This window comes from Tamandua tetradactyla, chromosome 8 (assembly GCF_023851605.1).
Source record: "Tamandua tetradactyla isolate mTamTet1 chromosome 8, mTamTet1.pri, whole genome shotgun sequence".
Classification (NCBI taxonomy): Eukaryota; Metazoa; Chordata; class Mammalia; order Pilosa; family Myrmecophagidae; genus Tamandua; species Tamandua tetradactyla.
The window spans coordinates 16,862,513-16,884,997 of record NC_135334.1 but is presented as its reverse complement, the minus strand read 5'-3'; the positions used below and the strand labels follow the sequence as shown (position 1 = coordinate 16,884,997).

Below are 22,485 nucleotides of genomic sequence, written 5' to 3'. Positions count from 1 at the left end.
CAAAATCAGAAACAATATCAAGAGATTGTGGAAAACTTTGCAATACTTGAATTACAGCTGCTAATTCAGTAAGCTGGGCTGAGGTATAAGGTATTTTCTAATTTGTTTTCCACTGGGGTGACATATGCAGCTTTCCCATTAATATTATCATTGGTAAAGACAGTAATAGCTAGCAGGGAAGCTGGAACTATTTTAGGCAAAATCCATTGCATTCATTTTTAAAAATTGTAAAAGTTTTGACATAGCAAATGATTATTCATTTGTCCTTTAAAGTCACTTAATGCTATTTGCCAAAAGGTATTGAAAATATATAGACTTTGAACCTCTTCCTTTGTGAGATTACACACTATACGATTAGGATCATGACTTCTTAATTGATAATATTTTTGGTGACCTTTTACTATTAAAGAAATAATCTTTTGCAAATATGTATTTAAACATTTTTGTCAATTGTTTGGTAAAAAAATCCATTTTAAAACACCGTCTTGCTAAAATAGGCCTGTGGGAGATTGCAAGGTAAAGAAAATAATAAAATCAACAGACTTTTTAAGATCTATTTGAACAAGCTGTCCTTTTTGAATGCATTGTTCAATTAATTGTAACTCTCATTCAGCTGCAGCTGTTAACTGCCTTTTGCTTAATAACTTAAAATCTCCTTGTAAAATATCAAACAAGTTTTGTAACATATAATTAGGAATCCCTAAAGTGGCAGGTAGCAGAAATGAAAGCAGGGTGTCAATAGTGACGTGTACCCATAGTAAATGACCAGATTTTTAAAATTGAATTCATTGGATTGATTAAAAAGGAATGCAAGAATGTGGATTCTTTATAATTGGTTGTGCATTTTTGCTAATTTTAAATTTATTTCATGCAGTTTTTATGATATTTTCTCACAATAGTGGCCAAATTCTGATTTGCTTACATGACCGGGCCCAGTTGGGTCCTCTGGGAACTGGCTAGGGACCAAGAGGAGCTTCCTGGGACCTAGATATCTTTATTAAAGTACACCTCCTTCTGGGGGGTTAGCCAGTCCTCCCAGCTAAAGTGTACATTTTAACTATTTCTTACCAAGGTCATGTGATAGCAATATCAGTTACATGTAATGGTAACATCAGGTGAACAAAAAAGACTCCACAAGTATATTTTTTCCTTGCATTCAACCCTCAAATCTGATCTGCTTCCAATATAAGCCATGGTTATCTTGGGATAAATTTAGTTTATACATATATAGTTTATATAAACACTGGACAAAGCATTAAAGTATTTTGGCTTAAAGGAATTTAGGTATTTAAATGATTTGAATATCATTTAGTCAGTAATAGATTCATTTATAGTAATAGTACTTAGATTAATAGATTAAGCCACCTGGTTTAGGGTAAGAAGCAGTTTTTGCCAGTATGATGATACCCAGGAGAAAATCAGTATTTTTTATACAGATAACAACATGATAAAAGTTAATATAAGTTATTTTGATAAAACACAGACTCTTTGCTTTTTAACTAATTATTTAGAAAAAAATTTTTTTTTATGTCTTTTCATTAGAACAGGCTAAAAGTCCAAGAAAACATTGTCATTTTAGACTCATTAAATCTTTCTTGATTTTAACCATAATTTCTATTTTTATAAACCCTCAGCACTTATTATATTAGTTTAGGCTTTGTCCTATATTTTTCTCACTTAGTAACAGTTATTCATTTTAGGATAAAACTATTCTGTTTTCCTTTTAATAAAAACACATCTTTTGATAGGGGATCCAAGATGGCGGCTTAGTAAGGTACATGCGTCTTAGTTCCTCCGACCCCAAATCAACTAATAGGTGAACAGAAACGGTACAGAACAGCTCCCAAGGCTACGGCAGGGAATGGACACACAGCGTAACCCAGTCTGCACTGGCTAGTCTGACTGCGAGACTCGGCTGCGGTGAGATCCCCGAGCGGCGCGTGATTTCCCGAGCAGCGGCAGCTGCGGCGGTTGTAGCTAATCCCTCCCTCCTTCCCGGGCCGGCTGAGAGTCTCAGAGAGGCAAGTTTCCCAAGCCAAGGCGACCGGCGCCCCTCTTTTGCGGGCGGCTTCGAGTCTCGACTTCGAGTCCGCGGCTACGAGTCTTGGATCAGAGGGCTATACAAGCCGCGGTGGCCCCCCCCGCGGGAGGCTTCCTGGTCCCGTGGGGAATACCCCAGGCCCACTGCGGCCCGCGACCAGCCACAGGGTCCCCTCAAGCCGTGGCAGCTGACGCCCCCACCACGCGCGGCCCCTGAACCAACGAAGAGAATTGGATCGGAAATCCCCAGGCTGCGGAGATTGGTGACCGGGGGAGACCCATTCCAAACACTTGAGACAAACGTGTGCCACGTGCGCCACCTACTGGGCAAGATAAGAAAAACAGATCCCAGAGATTTCACAGAAAAATCTTACAACCTTGCTGGGTCCAACACCCAGAGAAAGCTGAATAAATGCCCAGACGCCAGCAGCAGAAGATAACTGTCCACGCTCAGAAGATTGAGAATATGGCCCAGTCAAAGGAACAAACCAATAGCTCAAATGAGATACAAGAGCTGAGACAACTAATGCTGAATATACGAACAGAAATAGAAAACCTCTTCAAAAATGAAATCGATAAATTGAGGGAGGACATGAAGAGGACATGGGCTGAACATAAAGAAGAAATAGAAAAACTGAAAAAACAAATCGCAGAACTTATGGAAGTGAAGGATAAAGTAACAAAGATGGAAAAAATAATGGATATCTACAATGATAGATTTAAAGAGACAGAAGATAGAATTAGTGATTTGGAGGATGGAACATCTGAATTCCAAAAAGAAACAGAAAATATCGGGAAAAGAATGGAAAAATTTGAACAGGGTATCAGGGAACTCAAGGACAAGATGAACCACACAAATATACGTGTTGTGGGTGTCCCAGAAGGAGAACAGAAGGGAAAAGGAGGAGAAAAACTAATGGAAGAAATTATCACTGAAAATTTCCCAACTCTTATGAAAGACCTAAAATTACAGATCCAAGAAGTGCAGCGCACCCCAAAGAGATTAGACCCAAATAGGCGTTCTCCAAGACACTTACTAGTTAGAATGTCAGAGGTCAAAGAGAAAAAGAGGATCTTGAAAGCAACAAGAGAAAAACAATCCATCACATACAAGGGAAACCCAATAAGTATATGTGTAGATTTCTCAGCAGAAACCATGGAAGCTAGAAGACAGTGGGATGATATATTTAAAATACTAAAAGAGAAAAACTGCCAACCAAGACTCCTATATCCAGCAAAATTATCCTTCAAAAATGAGGGAGAAATTAAAACATTCTCAGACAAAAAGTCACTGAGAGAATTTGTGACCAAGAGACCAGCTCTGCGAGAAATACTAAAGGGAGCACTAGAGTCAGATACAAATAGACAGAAGAGAGAGGTATGGAGAAGAGTGTAGAAAGAAGGAAAATCAGATATGATATATATAATACAAAAGGCAAAATGTTAGAGGAAAATATTATCCAAACAGTAATAACACTAAATGTCAATGGACTGAATTCCCCAATCAAAAGACATAGATTGGCAGAATGGATTAAAAAACAGGATCCTTCTATATGCTGTCTACAGGAAACACATCTTAGACCCAAAGATAAACATAGGTTGAAAGTGAAAAGTTGGGAAAAGATATTTCATGCAAATAACAACCAGAAAATAGCAGGAGTGGCTATACTAATATCCAACAAATTAGACTTCAAATGTAAAACAGTTAAAAGAGACAAAGAAGGACACTATATACTAATAAAAGGAACAATTAAACAAGACATAACAATCATAAATATTTACGCACCGAACTAGAATGCCCCAAAATATGTGAGGAATACACTGCAAACACTGAAAAGGGAAATAGACTCATATACCATAACAGTTGGAGACTTCAATTCACCACTCTCATCAATGGACAGAACATCTAGACAGAGGATCAATAAAGAAATAGAGAATCTGAATATTACTATAAAGGAGCTAGACTTAACAGACATTTATAGGACAGTACATCCCACAACAGCAGGATACACCTTTTTTTCAAGTGCTCATGGATCATTCTCAAAGATAGACCATATGCTGGGTCACAAAGCAAGTCTTAACAAATTTAAAAAGATTGAAATCATACACAACACTTTCTCGGATCATAAAGGAATGAAGTTGGAAATCAATAATAGGTGAAGTGCCAGAAAATTCATAAATACATGGAGGCTCAACAACACACTCCTAAACAACGAGTGGGTCAAAGAAGAAATTGCAAGAGAAATTAGCAAATACCTCGAGGCGAATGAAAATGAAAACACAACATATCAAAACTTATGGGACGCAACAAAGGCAGTGCTAAGAGGGAAATTTATTGCTCTAAATGTCTATATCAGAAAAGAAGAAAAGGCAAAAATTCAGGAATTAACTATCCAGTTGGAAGAACTAGAGAAAGAACAACAAGCTAACCCCAAAGCAAGCAAAAGGAAAGAAATAACAAAGATTGGAGCAGAAATAAATGAAATTGAAAACACGAAAACAATAGAGAAAATCAATAAGACCAGAAGTTGGTTCTATGAGAAAATCAATAAGATTGATGGGCCCTTAGCAAGATTGACAAAAAGAAGAAGAGAGAGGATGCAAATAAATAAGATCAGAAATGGAAGAGGAGACATAACTACTGACCTCACAGAAATAAAGGAGGTAATAACAGGATACTATGAACAACTTTATGCTAATAAATACAACAATTTAGATGAAATGGATGGGTTCCTGGAAAGATATGAACAACCAACTTTGACTCAAGAAGACATAGATGACCTCAACAAACCAATCACAAGTAAAGAGATTGAATTAGTTATTCAAAAGCTCCCTAAAAAGAAAAGTCCAGGACCAGACGGCTTCACATGTGAATTCTATCAAACATTCCAGAAAGAATTAGTACCAACTCTCCTCAAACTCTTCAAAAAAACCGAAGTGGAGGGAAAACTCCCTAATTCATTCTATGAAGCCAACATTACCCGCATACCAAAACCAGGCAAAGATATTACAAGAAAAGAAAACTACAGGCCGATCTCTCTAATGAATATAGATGCAAAAATCTTCAATAAAATTCTAGCAAATCGTATCCAACAACACATTAAAAGAATTATTCATCATGACCAAGTAGGATTCATCCCAGGTATGCAAGGATGGTTCAACATAAGAAAATCAATTAATGTAATACACCATATCAACAAATCAAAGCAGAAAAATCACATGATCATCTCAGTTGATGCAGAGAAGGCATTTGACAAGATTCAACATCCTTTCCTATTGAAAACACTTCAAAGGATAGGAATACAAGGGAACTTCCTTAAAATGATAGAGGGAATATATGAAAAACCCACAGCTAATATCATCCTTAATGGGGAAAAATTGAAATCTTTCCCCCTAAGATCAGGAACAAGACAAGGATGTCCACCACTATTATTCAACATTGTGTTGGAGGTTCTAGCCAGAGCAATTAGACAAGAAAAAGAAATACAAGGCATCAAAATTGGAAAGGAAGAAGTAAAACTATCACTGTTTGCAGACGATATGATACTATACGTCGAAAACCCGGAAAAATCCACAACAAAACTACTAGAGCTAATAAATGAGTACAGCAAAGTAGCAGGTTACAAGATCAACATTCAAAAATCTGTAGCATTTCTATACACTAGCAATGAACAAGCGGAGGGGGAAATCAAGAAACAAATCCCATTTACAATTGCAACTAAAAGAATAAAATACCTAGGAATAAATTTAACTAAAGAGACAAAAAACCTATATAAAGAAAACTACAAAAAACTGCTAAAAGAAATCACAGAAGACCTAAACAGATGGAAGGGCATACCATGTTCATGGATTGGAAGACTAAATATAGTTAAGATGTCAATCCTACCTAAATTGATTTACAGATTCAATGCAATACCAATCAAAATCCCAACAACTTATTTTTCAGAAATAGAAAAACCAATAAGCAAATTTATCTGGAAGGGAAGGGTGCCCCAAATTGCTAAAAACATCTTGAGGAAAAAAAACGAAGCTGGAGATCTTGCACTGCCTGACTTTAAGGCATATTATGAAGCCACAGTGGTCAAAACAGCATGGTATTGGCATAAAGATAGATATATCGACCAATGGAATCGAATAGAGTGCTCAGATATAGACCCTCTCATCTATGGACATTTGATCTTTGATAAGGCAGTCAAGCCAACTCACCTGGGACTGAGCAGTCTCTTCAATAAATGGTGCCTAGAGAACTGGATATCCATATGCAAAAGAATGAAAGAAGACCCATATCTCACACCCTACACAAAAGTTAACTCAAAATGGATCAAAGATCTAAACATTAGGTCTAAGACCATAAAACAGTTAGAGGAAAATGTAGGGAGATATCTTATGAAACTTACAATTGGAGGCGGTTTTATGGACCTTACACCTAAAGCAAGAGCACTGAAGAAGGAAATAAATAAATGGGAACTCCTCAAAATTAAACACTTTTGTGCATCAAAGAACTTCATCAAGAAAGTAGACAGACAGCCTACACAATGGGAATCAATATTTGGCAATGACATATCAGATAAAGGTCTAGTATCCAAAATTTATAATGAGATTGTTCAACTCAACAACAAAAAGACAGCCAACCCAATTACAAAATGGGAAAAAGACTTGAATAGACACCTCTGAGAGGAGGAAATACAAATAGCCAAAAGGCACATGAAGAGATGCTCAATGTCCCTGGCCATTAGAGAAATGCAAATCAAAACCACAATGAGATATCATCTCACACCCACCAGAATGGCCATTATCAACAAAACAGAAAATGACAAGTGCTGGAGAGGATGCAGTGAAAGAGGCACACTTATCCACTGTTCGTGGGAATGTCAAATGGTGCAACCACTGTGGAAGGCAGTTTGGCGGTTCCTCAAAAAGCTGAATATAGAATTGCCATACAACCCAGCAATACCATTGCTGGGAATCTACTCAAAGGAATTAAGGGCAAAAACTCAAACGGACATTTGCACACCAATGTTTATAGCAGCGTTATTTACAATTGCAAAGAGATGGAAACAGCCAAAATCTCCATCAACAGAAGAGTGGCTAAACAAACTGTGGTATATACATATGATGGAATATTATGCAGCTTTAAGGCAGGATAAACTTATGAAGCATGTAATAACATGGATGGACCTAGAGAACATTATGCTGAGTGAGTCTAGCCAAAAACTAAAAGACAAATACTGTATGGTCCCAATGATGTGAATCGACACTCGAGAATAAACTTGGAATATGTCACTGGTAACAGAGTTCAGCAGGAGTTAGAAACAGGGTAAGATAATGGGTAATTGAAGCTGAAGGGATACAGACTGTGCAATAGGACTAGATACAAAAACTCAAAAATGGACAGCACAATAATACCTAATTGTAAAGTAATCATGTTAAAACACTGAATGGAGCTGCATCCGAGCTATAGGTTTTTGTTTTGTTTTTTTTCGTTTTGTTTTGTTCTTACTATTATTACTTTTATTTTTTTTCTCTATATTAACACTATATCTTTTTCGGTTATATTGCTAGTTCTTCTAAACCGATGCAAATGTACTAAGAAACGATGATCATACATCTATGTGATGATGTTAAGAATTACTGATTGCATATGTAGAATGGTATGATTTCTAAAAAAAAAATGGTCAGCACAATACTGCCTAATTGTAATGTAATTATGTTGGAACGCTGAATGAAGCTGCATCTGAGCTATAGTTTTTCTTTTTTTTTCTTATATATTTTTGTACTTTTTATTTTTAGTTTTGTTTTCTCTCTGTGTTATCATTTTATTTCTTTTTCTGTTGTCTTGCTATTTCTTTCTCTAAATCAATGAATATGTACTGAGAAATGATGACCATACACCTATGTGATGATGTTAAGAATTACTGATTGCATATGTAGAATGGAATGGTTTCTAAATGTTGTGTTAGTTAATTTTTTTAATTAATAAAAAAAATACATCTTTCATTTTTTCATACTTAAATCATTACTTTGAACAAATATTTTACCACATATGTAATTACCATCAAAATTAAATTTGTTAGAATAATGTTAAATATTTAAAATACTTTAATGTTTCAAATATGCATTAACTATCAATATATAGTTTTTAACAAGAATTTTTAGTTTTAAAGTTCTTAAAATATATTTCTCTTTTCAAACATGAATAGTAGCTAAACTCATGGCCAGTTTCCAAATTGCTATTTATTGAGGATTTAAGTTAACAAAAGGAGATGGGGTTGCCGTTCCCATTCTGAGTCATAGGACTTTACCTGTAGTATTGGTATAAATCTCATAGAATAATCATTCAGACTAAACAAAGGTAACCTAACAGAATACCTTGAGTCAGAACTACAATCCCGAACTGCACACCCCGTTGGGGACCAACCTGCCACAGGAACCATCAATGAGCACTGACCCCCGTTTGGTATGGCACCTTTCTCACTGAATACTTTCTGACTCAGGTGTACATGAATCCCTATATAAAGGCAGCCCATCAAGAACAAGCCCAGAAACCAATCTTTCTTTATCCTGCTCTGCCAAAGGCACAGCAAAGAAGCAATTTTTAAAATCTATCATAATAAATCAGTTCTTAGAAATTACACCTGGTGTGGGCAAGCCAGGCTGCAATGACTCCATAGGCTGAACCACAGTATCAACTTTTATCGAATCAGTCAACATTCTCTATTTTCCTGACCTCCCTCCTGCAATAAATATTGGAGAATTCCAAGAACCACGAGACTCCTCTAAACATTCTGCTCCAAACTGTTTCCAAATCAACCGAGTCAGAGCCTCAAACCTCTCTACAGATAAGGGCCACTGCTCAACTCAAAAAGGCCCGTCTGTAGTATTTGTAGTGGGTGTCCCTGGAGCATCTCCTCACTTTATGCTTTAAGAGTTCCCTTATTAGGTCCCTATTTGGGCACCAATTGCCGAGTCCGGCTCAAGCAACTGTCGAAACAGGGTAAGAAGTGGTAGTGGGAGATTGAGAAGAAACACAACTTAGAGTTTAAGACAAAGCATGAGCCAGGTAGTTCATTGCCTGACTGAACACAATAACCAAATAGAAACAGGAATATTTTCCCTGTCTTATATTCACTGCAAAGCCTTCATAACGAATTTCCATTATTTAAGATTTAAAACATTATGGCCTTAAGGCTGAAACCAACAGCAATGTTTTTGAATGAGCTCAAATAAGCTTACTAATTCAGATGTTTTAACAGGCACCCCAGTAGCTTTAACACACACACATACTCCTCCAGCCGCCTATTATGATTACCCGTTACCCTGATGATCCAAGGAAAATGCTTACTTTACCAATATGACTCAAGTCCTCTTCTATCGGCTGGACACACGTGCCTCTAATGAGACTTTTCCTTGGTTCCTTAATATTGATTTGGAGTCTTCTTCTTTGAGCCCCACGTTGGGCGCCAAATGTTGCTTTCTGTAGAAACAGAGCTCGAAGGATATTAAGGAATGATGAGAAAAAAAAGAAAGGAAGAAAGAAAGAAAGACACAGACGGGCTCAGGGGGTCTGAAGCTTGAGTTTACTTCAGACAGACTTCAGACAACTTTATTCTCAACCAGATCCTTGTTATATACCACAGGATGTCAATAGATATGCATGCATTTCCTGAGGGAGCAGGATTCTTATCTCACAGTGTTCTTCATACTTAACATAACTGTTTTGGGTAAACATTCTCTTCCTCCCAGACTGCTCTACATAACAATCACCACAGTTTACCGCTGCCATCCTGAGGCCAGCAGCTTACAACAAATTCTGTAGGTCTTGCTTTAAACTCTTGGCTTCTACATAGATTCATTGTTGAATCCCCAGTGACAGGAAGAGTGCCTGGTACATTTAGGTGTTAAACATTTATTGAAAGGATGATTGAGAAAATGTTTGTTAAATGTAACTAATTTGATATTCAACACCTACGATAACAGAAATGAATTGCGCAAAATGTCTGCCTTCATGGAGTTCATAGTCGGCGGCTGAGAAAAATCAACAGTTCTGTGGGGAGTGTTAGGTAAGAATATCATAAGTGCTGGAGGAAAACATTTATGTCAGAGAAAACATAATTTTATGAGATAAAGTATTTGGAACTCATTAAATTCCCTTGTTAAAAGCTGCCCCATTTTTGGTATATTGCATTTCAACAACTTTAGCAAACAATTACACTGTACAATCCATCCACAGTGAACAGTCAGTGGATTTTAGTATAATCACAGAGTTGTGCATTCATCATCACAATTATTTCTAGAACATTTTCCTTACTCCAAAAAAGAAAAACCCCATACCCCTTAGCAGTCACCTCTTACTCCCTCTATCCTTCCCCAATCCTATATAATGACTAATCTGATCCTATCTCTATAGATTTATTTATATTTACATTTTATATAAATGGAATCATACAATATGTAGCACTTTGTGTCTGGTTTCTTTCACTCAGCATAATAACTTTTAAAAAATTATTGTCTTTTAATTAAGGAAGTTGTAAGTTTACAGAAAAGTCGTATAAAAAATACGGTGTTCCCATATAGCCCCTATTGTTGACAATTTTCATTAGTGTGGTACCTGTATTAAAACTGATGAAAGAATATTAAAATATCACTGTTAACATAGTCCATAGTTTACCTTGGGTGTATTTTTTTCCAAATACCAACCAATTACTAACACCTTGTAATACTATCATATATTTGTTATAATTCATGAATGAACATTCTTATATTTGTACTATTAACCACAGTCATGCACAACAAGCTTCAAAATATTATATACATTCCCATGTTTTATCCTCTAGCTTTCCTTCCAGTGACATACACAACCCTAAACCTCCCCTTTCGACCACATTTGCACATGCAATTCAACCTGGTTAGTTACAATAATGTGCGGCCATCTCCTCTATTCATTTCAAACATTTGCAATCAACCTAAATAGAAATTTTGCACAAATTAAGCATCAGTTCCCTATTCTCTATCCCTATTCCACCTCCTAGTAACCTATATTCTATATTCTAACATTATGTATTTGCTTATTATATAATTAGACCGTATTAGTGAGATAATACAGTATTTGTCTTTTGTGCCTGGCTTATTTCACACAGAATAATGTCTTCTAGGTTCATCCATGTTGCTGCACGTGTCAGGATTTCATTCTTTCTAACTCCTGAATAATATTCCATTGTATATATATACCACATTTTGTTTATCCACTCATCAGTTGATGGATACTTGAGTTGCTTCCGTCTTTTGGCAATTGTGAATAATGCCACTATGAACATTGGTGCACAAATGTCTGTTTAAGTCCCTGCTTCCAGTTCCTCCATGTATATGCCTAGTAGCAGAATTGCCAATCATATGATAATTCTATACTTAGCTTCCTGAGGTACCACCAAACTCTTCCATAGCAACTGCATTATTTTACATTCCCTCTAGCAGTGAATGAATGTTCCTATTTCTCAGCAATCTCTCCAACACTTGTAGTTTTCCATTTGTTTAATAGAGGGCATTCTAGTATGTCTGAAATATCTTGTTGTGGTTTTGATTTGCATAACATCTTTTCATGCCTTTTTTAGCCGGTTGGATTTCCTCTTTGGAAAACTGTTGATTCAGGTCTTTTGCACATTGTTAAATTTGGGTTATTTGTCCTTTTATTGTTGAATTGTAGGATTTATTTTTATATTCTGAATATTAAAATCTTAACTGATTTGTGTTTTCCAAATATTTTCTCACATTGAGTAGGTTGCCTTTTACTTTTCTTGACAAAGTGCTTTGAAGCACAAAAGTTTTCACTTTTGAGTAGGTCACATTTTTCTATGTTATCATTGTTTGTGCTTTGGGTGTAAAGTCTCAAACTCTTGCCTTCCACAAAGAGTTTTCTGCTGGAGAGCAGCTGGAGCAGAACTGTACTTTGTCCCTCTCTGTTCCTGGGGAAGGTGACTTCCCTGGTGCTCCTGGTCCACAGCAGCCTGCCAGGCAGGGAATGTGACTAACCAAAAGCTGTTTGCCTCAGGGGGGCAGGGGTGGGCACCAGGCTCCATGGCTGATGGAGTCAGTCACTGCAGTTCCTCAGTCTCTTCATCCTGTTCTCCCCTGGATGCTGCACAGTACTTCTCTGGTCGGTGGAGCCCCAGAACCACTGTTTCAAATACTTTCTGTCTCTCCTCTAAGTTTTTGGTGGAGGAGTGAGTCCTGCTGCTCCCTATTTGGCCTTCTTCCCATGCAAATTTGATGATTGGATTTCCCATTCTGCTAAAAAAGCTTTTGAAATTTTTCTTGGGATTACACTGGATCTTGAAATTGATTTGGATAGAAATGATTAAATAATATTTAGTTTCCCAAGTAAGCAAGTAAATAGCATAAACATTATAAAGAAATGGATAAAACTAATTGTTTGATATGTAATTCTGTACATAGAAAAGAAAAAATCTAGTAGAATTAATAAGTTTATTTGAATGTTCACTGTACACAAGGTTAATAGACAAAAAAGTATATTATATGGCTATATACTAGAAATAGACAGAGATGAGTTTTAAAAATTGTCATCACGAGTAGATTAAAAAAATCTAATATCAACAAACACATCTAAAAATTTGCAAGATACTTCCACATTGAAAACTAAAACTCATTACTTAGAAATCTTAAAGATGACCTACATACTTGGAGGTATATTTCCTTTTCATTGATAGTAAAATTCAATATTGCAAAGGTGTCATTTCTCTTCAAATGGATCTATAGATTTAATGCAATTCCAATCCTAACAAATTTTCTTATGGAAGTAGACAAGCTAATTATAAAATGTGTATGGAAATTCAAAATTCCCAAAATAGCCAAGGTTGTTTTGAAGAAAAGTAAGCTAGAAGACTTCTTTTACCAGAAATCGAGTATAAAGCTATAGGAAGTATGTCAGCAGGCTATTGGCATTGATAGATTTTTAAAAAAGGAGGACAAGTCCCTGAACAGATTTATACAAATATGTTCATCAGATTTTGTGGGATAAATTTGATACTAGAGTGCAAGCAGGGAAAGATTTTTTCAATATGTAATACTGGATCAGTTGGTTACCCATTTAAAAAAAAATAAATCTTGATCTCTTATCTTATACCATACATAAAAATCAATTCTAGATGAATTTAAGATCTAAATATGAAAAGCCAAACAATATATTTTAGAAGACAACATAGGAGAACATCTTTAGGATTCTGGAATAAGAAAAGATATTCTAAATAGAATACAAAAATCACTACTCATCAAAGCAAACAACTGATAAATTGGATTACAGCCAAATAAAAACATCTGTTCATCAGAAGACCCCATTATGAGAAGAAAAAGACAAACTATAGAGCAAGGAAAGATAATGGCAATAGATGTATACTTGACAGGACTTATATTTAGAATATAATAAGAGAACTGTGCATATAAACGGGAAAATATTTGAGTAGACACTCAATAAAGAGGCTCTCAAGTGTCTAATAAACACATGAAAATTGCTCAGCATTTTTAGTCATCAGGGAAATACAAATTAAGACCACAATGTCCAATTCCCGGTGGAAAAAAACAAAAAAAAAAACCCCACAATGTCATGCTATTCCAAAACCACAAAAAGCCAGGTGGCATTAAATGTTGTCAAGGATGTGGAGACAACTGGAACACTCATACACTGCTGATGGGAGTGTAAATTCACGCAATCATGATAATCACTTGGCAGTATCCCAGATTTGAGTGAGAACATGAGTGTAACCTATGACCCAACAATTTCCTTCTAGGTAAATGACTGATAAACTGTTTACATATGTCTACCAGAATAGAGTACAAGAATGTTCACAGTTTCAAAATGGAAACAGCCCAATGTCCATAAGAGGAGAATGGGCAATTTATTGTGAAGTATTCATGAAACAGAATTCTATACAATGTCAATGAATGAATGGCAATTTCACACACAACACACAATGTGGCATGAAGGAAGCCAAGTGCTGAAAGTTTGAAGTCATATAGGCATTGTAGAGAGTTATTAGAATGACAAGAAGTAGACTCTGGGGTGCTGCAATACTATGCTTCTTCATTAGGGTGCTGGTTGCATGGCTATTTTCTCTTTGTAAACATTTATAGCGGTGCATTTATAATTTGTCAATTATAGCTGTACAATCATAATTTATAATTTGTGAACTTTTCTGTATGCATATTCTGTTTCACACAAGCTTGCTCAGAAACCTTGAAGACATAATGTTGAGTGAAATAAAGCAGATATAAAAGGACAAATATCATCTGATCTCATTTATAGGAAATAATTAAAATAAATAAATTTTTTACCCTTAGAAACTAGAATACAGATTACCAGGCACTAGGGTATTTAGATAATTTCATCTATTTTGTCCTAAGGCTCTTGGTTCAAGTTGGCCCTGTCTCTCTGGTCCTTTCATACTGAAGGGGGTAGGGAATGAGAGTTAATGCTTAATTGGCACAGAGTTTCTGGCTGGGGTGATGGAAAAGTTTGGTGATAGATGGTGGTGATGGTAGCAGAGCACTGTAAGGGTAATTAATACCCCTGAAATATATTTGAAAGTGGTTAAAATGGGAAATTTTAGGTTATATGTATATATATATAGTACCAGAATAAACATAAAAAATAGCACTGTGCAACACAATTTGTCAACCCTATGTATTCTAGTTTGCTAGCTGCCAGAATGCAATATATCAGAGATGGGATGGCTTTTAAAAAAGGGGAATTTAATAAGTTGCTAGTTTACAGTTCTAAGGCCGAGAAAATGTCCCAATGAAACCAAATCTATAGAAATGTCCAATCAAAGGCATCCAGGGACAGATACCTTGGTTCAAGAAGGCCGATAAAGTTCATGGTTTCCTTCTCAAATGGAAGGGCACATGGCGAATACAGTCAGAGTTTCTCTCTCAGCTGGAAGGGCACATGGCAAACACAGTGTCATTTGCTAGCTTTCTCTCCTGGCTTCTGGTTTCACGAAGCTCCCCAGGAGGCGTTTTCCTTCTTCATCTCCAAAGGTTGCTGGCTCGTGGACTCTCAGCTTTGTGGTGCTGCTCTTTCTGAATCTCCCATTCTCCACAATGTTTCCTCTCTTATAAAACTCCAATAAACCAATCAAGACCCAACCAAATGGGTGGAGACATGTCATCACCTAATCCAGTTTAGCAACCACTCTTGACCAAATCACATCTCCAGGGAGATGATCTGATTACAGTTTCAAACATACAGTATTGAATAGGGATTATTCTACCTTTATGAAGTGGGATTTAGATTAAAACATGGCCTTTGTAGGGGACACACATCCTTTCAAACCAGCACAGTATGTAAACTATGAACCTTGGTTTAATAGTATAATTATAATGATATTGTTTCATCCATTGTAGCAAATGTACCACACTAATGCAAAGTGTTAATAATAGGGAAAACCATGTGTGTGTGTGTGTGTGTGGGGGTTATGTGGGAATTCTGTACTTTCTGCATGATTTTTCTGCAAACTTTTCTGATAAAACAATTTGAGAAAAAATAGTTTACTAAAACCTTTCCCAAAAACAAAATAAAAATTTTTTAAAAAGGAGAAGGCGAGTACAAGAAGATAAACTATAGTCTATTTTTACTCAAGATAGACTCAGGGTTCTTGAAAAAAAGTTAAAAATTTATTTCAGCAGTTTATTTAAAAAATACAACATGACTAAATAAGGATTTTCCCAAGAATGCAGTGTTTGACAACAAGGAACAAGGGAGGAAAATGAGATTGGGGAAATTTGCAGAGAATAATTAAGAAAACTCTGTGAACTTAATTTAAAACAATTTAAAGCCAATAGGACATAGAGTTAAATTTTATAAGGTTGGATGATGAGTATTAGTAGTTATATTATTTCCTATTATTTTCTTATAATTGAAATATTTTACAATAAAATACAAAATTATATTGACATACAATTTATGTGATACATCCTAAAGATAAAAAGTAAATTCAATAAAATTAAAAATCCAAAAATTCAATAAAAGTAAACATTCATTTCCGATCAAAACACTCAGCAAATTAACCTTATAAGGGAAACTCCTGGATTTGATGAGGCCAATATGACAAATCCTACAGATTGAAAATATCAAAGGTTGGGACTATAGAGATAGTCACATTAAAATCAGGACCAAGATAAGGGCCATTATTTCATTTCTTCCCATTCAATTTTATCCTGGAGGTGCCAGCTAGTATATAGGACAACAACAGCAAAAAAGCAAGTAATATAAGAACCAGAAAGGAATAGATGAACATTTCCTCTTCGGCAGGCAATGTATTTTTCTCCTGGAAAATCCAAGAGAATCTACAGATAAATTATTAAAACCAATAAAAGAGTTTGCTAAAATTTAGGGCTACAAAATCCGACAACTTTCCACCAGTAATAGACAACTGGATAACATTTGTATGATGCACAGAGCACCTCCCACCTGACAGAGGATTGACGTCGCCTCTGTGTCCCCCTCCTCTGGAAGCACTCAGAGCTTTATCTGCTATAACTTTGAATGCTGCTGACTGGAGCACATCTTGTTTTGAGAAAAGAGCACATACCCAGATATCTCCCTCAAACTTGCACACAAGCCTTTGGTATCCAGCCATCTTTGTCTCCCAAGCCTACATAATCTGGAGTGGGTGCCACTGGAGCCGACATACCCCAGTGAACTGCTGTCCCCCTGTCCGTGCTTAGGTAGGTGCAGTTCGAAGTGAGTTCCCTTAACAAATGCTTAAGGGCTGACCACCCTGGCACTCAGTACATCTTTCTCTGGAATCTCAACAGGCCTTGTTTTGAGGTGGTTTGGGGCAGCCCAAGTTGGCTCTCCTCCTATTTCTTTTTTGGGGGGTGAGCCCTGCTGCTGGTTCAGCAGGATGCAACCATATTTACTATAAACGATTCCAATTCACAAAAGCACAAAAACTGTCAGGCACTTATAAATAAACCTAGCAAAAGACCTCTCTGAAAGAAAAAAAAAATCACAAAACATTATTGAAGAAAATAAGTCTTTAATAAACATTAGCATATTCATGGGTTAGATAAAGAAATATTATTAACTTTGCCAATTCTCTGCAAATTGGGTAATAAATTAAATGTGATTCTAAAGGGCCTAGTTGGGATTGTTGTGGAAACACACAAACTGATCCTCCTACTTTATGGAAAGCAAAAAAACAAGAATAGTGAATAAAATTTTGAAGAAGAACATGAGTTTGGGCCTATGAAATATCAGGACTCACTAAATATTATAAAATAACGAAGAATGTGGTATGATGAAGGGATGAACAAATAGGCCAGCGGAATATACAGTAATCAGGAACAGTTATCATATATGTGTATTTGAAATACGATGGAGGTTACATTACACAGCTATTGGAAATTGGATTAAGCCACACAATGGTCTAGATAGTTTGTCCACAGAGAAAAATAGATTACATTGGATTTATACCTTGTATAATACACTGAGATTATTTCTAAATGGAGTAAAGAGGGAAGAATTTTTTAAACAAGATACAATAAAGAACCAACTAAAAGGAAAAGTTTGGTAAATTTTATTACATTTAATTTTAGTATCTCTGCAAGACAAAAAGACATTCTAAACAAAGTTAAAAGCTAATGCACAGCCGGGAAAACACAATTTTCAATGCATTTTAATCACTAGGAATTAGTTTTTAATATGTAAGAACTACAAATCAATATGAAATAGATAAATCCAATAGGGAAATGACTGAAGTATACAAAGAATAATTCACAGAGGAGAAAATCCAAATGATCAATAATCAAATGAAAAGGTGCTCAAGCTCAGTAATATTCAGGAATATGAACATTAAAACCACACTGATTCAGATCATCAGAAATTAAGGAGTTGGACCGCACACAAAACTAAAACCTCCGGGCAGGAGTGTAAATTGGTACAATCATTTTTTGAGATCATTTTGTTAAATTTGGGCAGCTTCGTAATGAATTTTGAAGCAATTCCAGTACTACATAAATACCCTAGAGAAACTTCAGGTTGTGGGCAGAGGGAGCTCTGTCTAAAAATGTTTGTAGCGGCATAAATTGTAACAAAATGGAAGGAAACAGCTAGCTGTCCTTCAACTGGAGAGTAAATATCTGCATTATAACCAATTTCTACAATGGAAAGCCTATCAGTAGTTTAAATGAATAAAGTAGAATGAAATGTATCAACATGGCTAAAACTCAAAAGCAAAGTTGAATGAACAAAACAAATTATAAAAAATTATCTGTATAGTATATTAAGGAAACTAATCTATATAAGGTTTATAGATTCATAAAGTTGCTTTAAAAATGACAACGTGAGCATATATGATCAGCAAAGCAATCTTAAAAGTGTTTTATGATGAGAAACAAAGGAGAGAAAATTTTATATGGGACATCAGTTGTCTATAAATGTTCTTTAAAAAACATCTTAAGCAAATAGGACATAATGTTAAGATTTCATGAACTTGGGTGATGTGTACACAAGTGTTTATCATTGTTTTGCATGCTTTTCTGTATGTTTGAAATTTTTCACAGTAAAACAAACAAAAGAAACCAGAGGTAATCTGTATCATTCTGAATCTTTGTGGTTTATAGAGTTACCAATACAGTAGGTATTATTTTATGATAATATTTTATTAAGAGCAAACTTTGTAGAAGAAACTGTTTGTTCAGCAGACCAGGATAAATATAGTCATCTTGTGGGTCTTCATGTGAACCACAACTCATTCATAGTCATTTACATAATGCAGGACACAGTCTAAATGTTTGGAGATACACACAGCACACAGCACACCCACAGCTGCTTCTATGAAGATGAGCATATACTAAGGGATTCAGTCTGCCAAATCATAGGGCCCAAGTGACCCGCCGTGCTTGCACTGTTGGTGATTTGATGACAGCATCTTCCTTTGGATTTACAGAGTGTGCATGGACAATGCTACGAGGCATGACAGTGGGGTTTCCTGTCGAAATGACTTTAATAGACTTCCCAGATGGCATTCCATGGCTACGTTCTCTGACAGATTCATGAATGGTGTTGAGGCAGGCAAAGCTTTTAATGGATCGCTTGAAGTGAAGGAGAGAGAAGATACCTGGGGAAAAGAGAAGCCAGGCAGGTGGGAAGAAGGGACAGCAGTCAATTTTTGGTGGATAGAGCCTGAACCCCAGTCCCACACTTTAGTGGAAGACACTAAAAGTGTGTGCACAATTGCTTAAATGCTGCTCAGCTCAACAAATTTGAATCATCTTTTTGTAAGAGGATATGCTTTTATCCAGGCTAAGAAGTAGAATTTCAGATGAAATTTTAAAGACCTCTTAGACAAAGGGGCTCCAGTGTTGGTGCGTGATCATTTAGCATATTGCTTCTCTCTGCTTTGGTATGCCTTGTGCACCCAGGGTCGCTGCCCCTCTCCACTTAATTGATCATTCCCTCTCCTTCACTTAGTTCTACGGCTCTAATAGTTATCTCTGAAGTGGGGAGGTTGTGAAAGAAGAAAAAGTGGGAACGAGAAGCTGCCTTCTGAGGCAGGCATCCTAAACAATTTCACATGGATCTAATCTCCAGTTTCTCCTTTGTGGAAACTGTCTCTGGAAAATGAGTCAAGTTAAACTTCAGGTGTTTGAAATGCAAGGCTTAGTCACTTCCCCCTCTTGCTCTTTCCCAGGCTTTCACACTTCTCTCTACTAGGGGTGGAGGGTTCTTATCACCCTTCAAGGGCCCTGGAGGTACTCACCACAGATAATATAAAAGATGACATTTATGTAGACAGTGAAAGGGATCCAGGTGAGCTTGTATCTAAAGAAGTAGGTGGCTTGACCTTGCTTTAGCTTATGGTGATAATATAGGAATGCAGAGAGCAGAAGGATACCTGATGTTCAGACAAAAGAAGAAAAAGTCCTTTCTGTAGAATTTTCGCTTCAGTTCTCAAACCTTAACCCAAGAGAAATGCGTCTTTCAAGACTCCATGCTATACAACTTCACCTGGCCCGTAACTGTCTTGCATCTGTGGCAGATCCAATTTAGAAGCTGCATATATGAACCAGCGAACTGGAAGGCTGAACTATTCAGAAACTGTAGCCTAGACCCACAAACCACATATACCACCAAGCCTGGGTGATAGGTGCCAAGAAGTTACCTGTGAGGAAACTGAGGAAAGCAGTGAACAAGTGGATATATTTGGTTTGAGGAATAATTTCAGTGAATTCCATACCCAGGATCAAGTTAAAGTGGAAGGAGAGGATCAGGGTCAAAATCATCATGGTCCTGACCACTTCCAGATCACCTGTTGGAGAACAGAAGCTGTACTGAGAGGACAGATATTAACCCTAGGCTCATTTCCACCTGGGGTCCATAAACCTCTAGGTAAAAAATAGGAATAGGGTGAATATTTGATTAAGTAATCAAGAGGGAAGCGGAGGAGAAAACAGTCAGGAACAACCAGAAGAAAATGCTTTCTATTTTGATGTCTCTAAAGCCTCTTTCTCTTCTATGCTTTTCTCAGCCGTCATTTCTTGCTAATACCCTAATTCACCCTCTTCTCTTCTCATGTCCATATAGCCTATTTTTCCTGTTGCAAATCACCGTTCATACCCTTCATGTTCTAGATGTGCTGACCACCCTGCTGCCACTGTCAAGGTTTCTCAGTGTCCAGCATTTAAGTTTGTGAGTTTCTACACTTTTATGCAAAACGCATCAGGAGTAAGATTTGGGTGCCTGCCTTGTCTGTGTTAATTACAGCAGCAGATTCATTGCAGCCTGAGAAAGTTTCACCAGAGAATAATGGGCAGGTTGTTGAGATGAAGGGAAGGAAAGGAACCCTCTCTCTGCACACATCTCTTTCCGTAGTCTAGTACTGACCTTCTGGCCAAAGAGTAGTGCAACATACCATCCAAGGACTGTGGCTTATCGTTTCTCCTGTTTCAAAGTTCAGTTCAACCCATTTGTCCTCGATGATTCCAATCACTGAGAGGATCAGTGCCAAGGAAGAGAGGATTGTGTTGGTGGTCTGGATAATTTTAGTGGATAGATGCACCATTGTCAATGGGGATTTCTAGCTGAGATGATCACAGACCTCTCACATGTAGATTTCTCTTCTCTGGTTGGATTGTCACTGGAAGAAGGGCAAAATCTGGACTTTGAGTGATTGCTGAGGCACTGGCAGTGAAGAAGCTAAAGTTGCCTAGGGAACAGAGATGATCACTCCCACCATCCACCACTCCTCTACCTGAGCCAGCCTGCTGCCAGAGCTGCCAACTGCCATGGAATCATCTACTGGTTTGACCCTTGACCCTGGGGCCCAGTGCAGGGAATGAACAAGAGTGTATATAGGCAGCATGCCCCTGCAACTCATATTACTGTGCTCCTAAACATCAAGGAGTTTATTTCCATGAGATATAGCCTTAGGAGAAGATTTCTGGGTTGAAAGATTTATGCCCTTTTAAAACATACTACTAACTTGTGGCACGAAGGATTCAAAGATGTAGGAAGATTAGAGAAAGACACAGGATGCGAGGGCTGAGTGAGACACAGGTCAAAGAAGAAATCATGTTTCCAGCTAGGGAGAATGGAAGTCATCACTGCCATTAAATATGATCAGAAGCATAAAAGGGAGCACAGCATGGAGAGGATGAAAAGAGAGGTTAAATTTGGTTGATTAAGTTTAAGCATCTAAGGACAGATGATAGTTAGGAAGAGTTCAGTTCTGGAACTTTGGAGAGAGAGAAGGGAGAAAAATCACATTTTAAGGAGTCTTCAGTGTAAAGTTGGCTGTCAAAACATAAGAGTGCAGTTACCATGAAGTGGTATCACTCAGAATGCGTAGACCAGCAGCATTTATGAGGGAGTGCTGAGAAGGAATGGTGAGAGAGAAGGTAAAGAAATAAAAATGTTGCTGAGGAATTCAAAAGAGGACTGAATTTTGAGAAGAGATTGGGCTAGGCTGCAGAAAAGTCAAATTAGCAGGAGGTTAACATTGTCCACTGGTTGTGGAAAGTAGAATGGCATTGGTGAGTGCGGCCACAGCATTTTCAGTAGAGTGATGGGAAGAGTGGAAGTGGAAATATATTTTTGTTTGTTTGTTTGTTGTAAAACAGGTAACCAGATTGAAAAAATAGTAAGAGAAAAGTAAAAAAGTACAATTTTAGATTTAATGAAAGTGTGTAATTTTGAAAAAGTAGACAATAATGTAAGTGAATCTGCATGTATACATCACCCAGTGTCAATGATCATCCACTGAATTCTGAAGCAAATTCCAAGCATCATTTCATCATTGAATATTTGTTTATGTCATCAATAATAAGAATGGATTTTTTTATCATAAAAAAATCTAAGAATCTAGATTCTTAGACAGTTATTTATTTTTGTGGCCTTTTCAGGATCGTTATAAATTGAAAAACGTTAGCGTT

At 36.7% G+C, this 22,485-nt stretch overlaps 1 protein-coding gene across 3 annotated transcripts; it reads right to left on the bottom strand.

Moving 5' to 3' along the window:
* Positions 1 to 18,695: 18,695 nt before the first annotated feature.
* TMEM225 (transmembrane protein 225) lies at positions 18,696 to 21,940 on the bottom strand. 3 transcript variants are annotated; one of them, XM_077112015.1, is made up of 5 exons: positions 21,874 to 21,940; positions 20,939 to 21,191; positions 20,217 to 20,363; positions 19,815 to 19,949; positions 18,696 to 19,172 (listed from the first exon to the last, which is right to left on the bottom strand). In XM_077112015.1, the coding sequence occupies exons 2-5, from the start codon at positions 21,114 to 21,116 to the stop codon at positions 18,928 to 18,930; spliced, it is 705 nt and encodes a 234-aa protein (XP_076968130.1). In that variant the 5' UTR covers positions 21,117 to 21,191; positions 21,874 to 21,940; the 3' UTR covers positions 18,696 to 18,927. The 3 variants fall into 3 exon arrangements, with proteins under 3 accessions (XP_076968130.1, XP_076968129.1, XP_076968131.1); XM_077112014.1 differs by lacking the exon at positions 21,874 to 21,940 and adding an exon at positions 21,306 to 21,463; XM_077112016.1 differs by lacking the exons at positions 19,815 to 19,949; positions 21,874 to 21,940 and having other exon boundaries at positions 20,939 to 21,618.
* Positions 21,941 to 22,485: the final 545 nt, after the last annotated feature.

Coding starts and splice junctions, on each gene's coding strand:
- TMEM225 (XM_077112015.1), bottom strand. CDS start 21,116: ATGGTGCATCTATCCACTAAAATTATCCAGACCACCAACACAATCCTC. Junction 20,364..20,938: donor CACTACTCTTTGGCCAGAAG/GTCAGTACTAGA, acceptor GTTCTCCAACAG/GTGATCTGGAAGTGGTCAGG. Junction 19,173..19,814: donor CATCTTTTATATTATCTGTG/GTGAGTACCTCC, acceptor TCTTTTCCCCAG/GTATCTTCTCTCTCCTTCAC.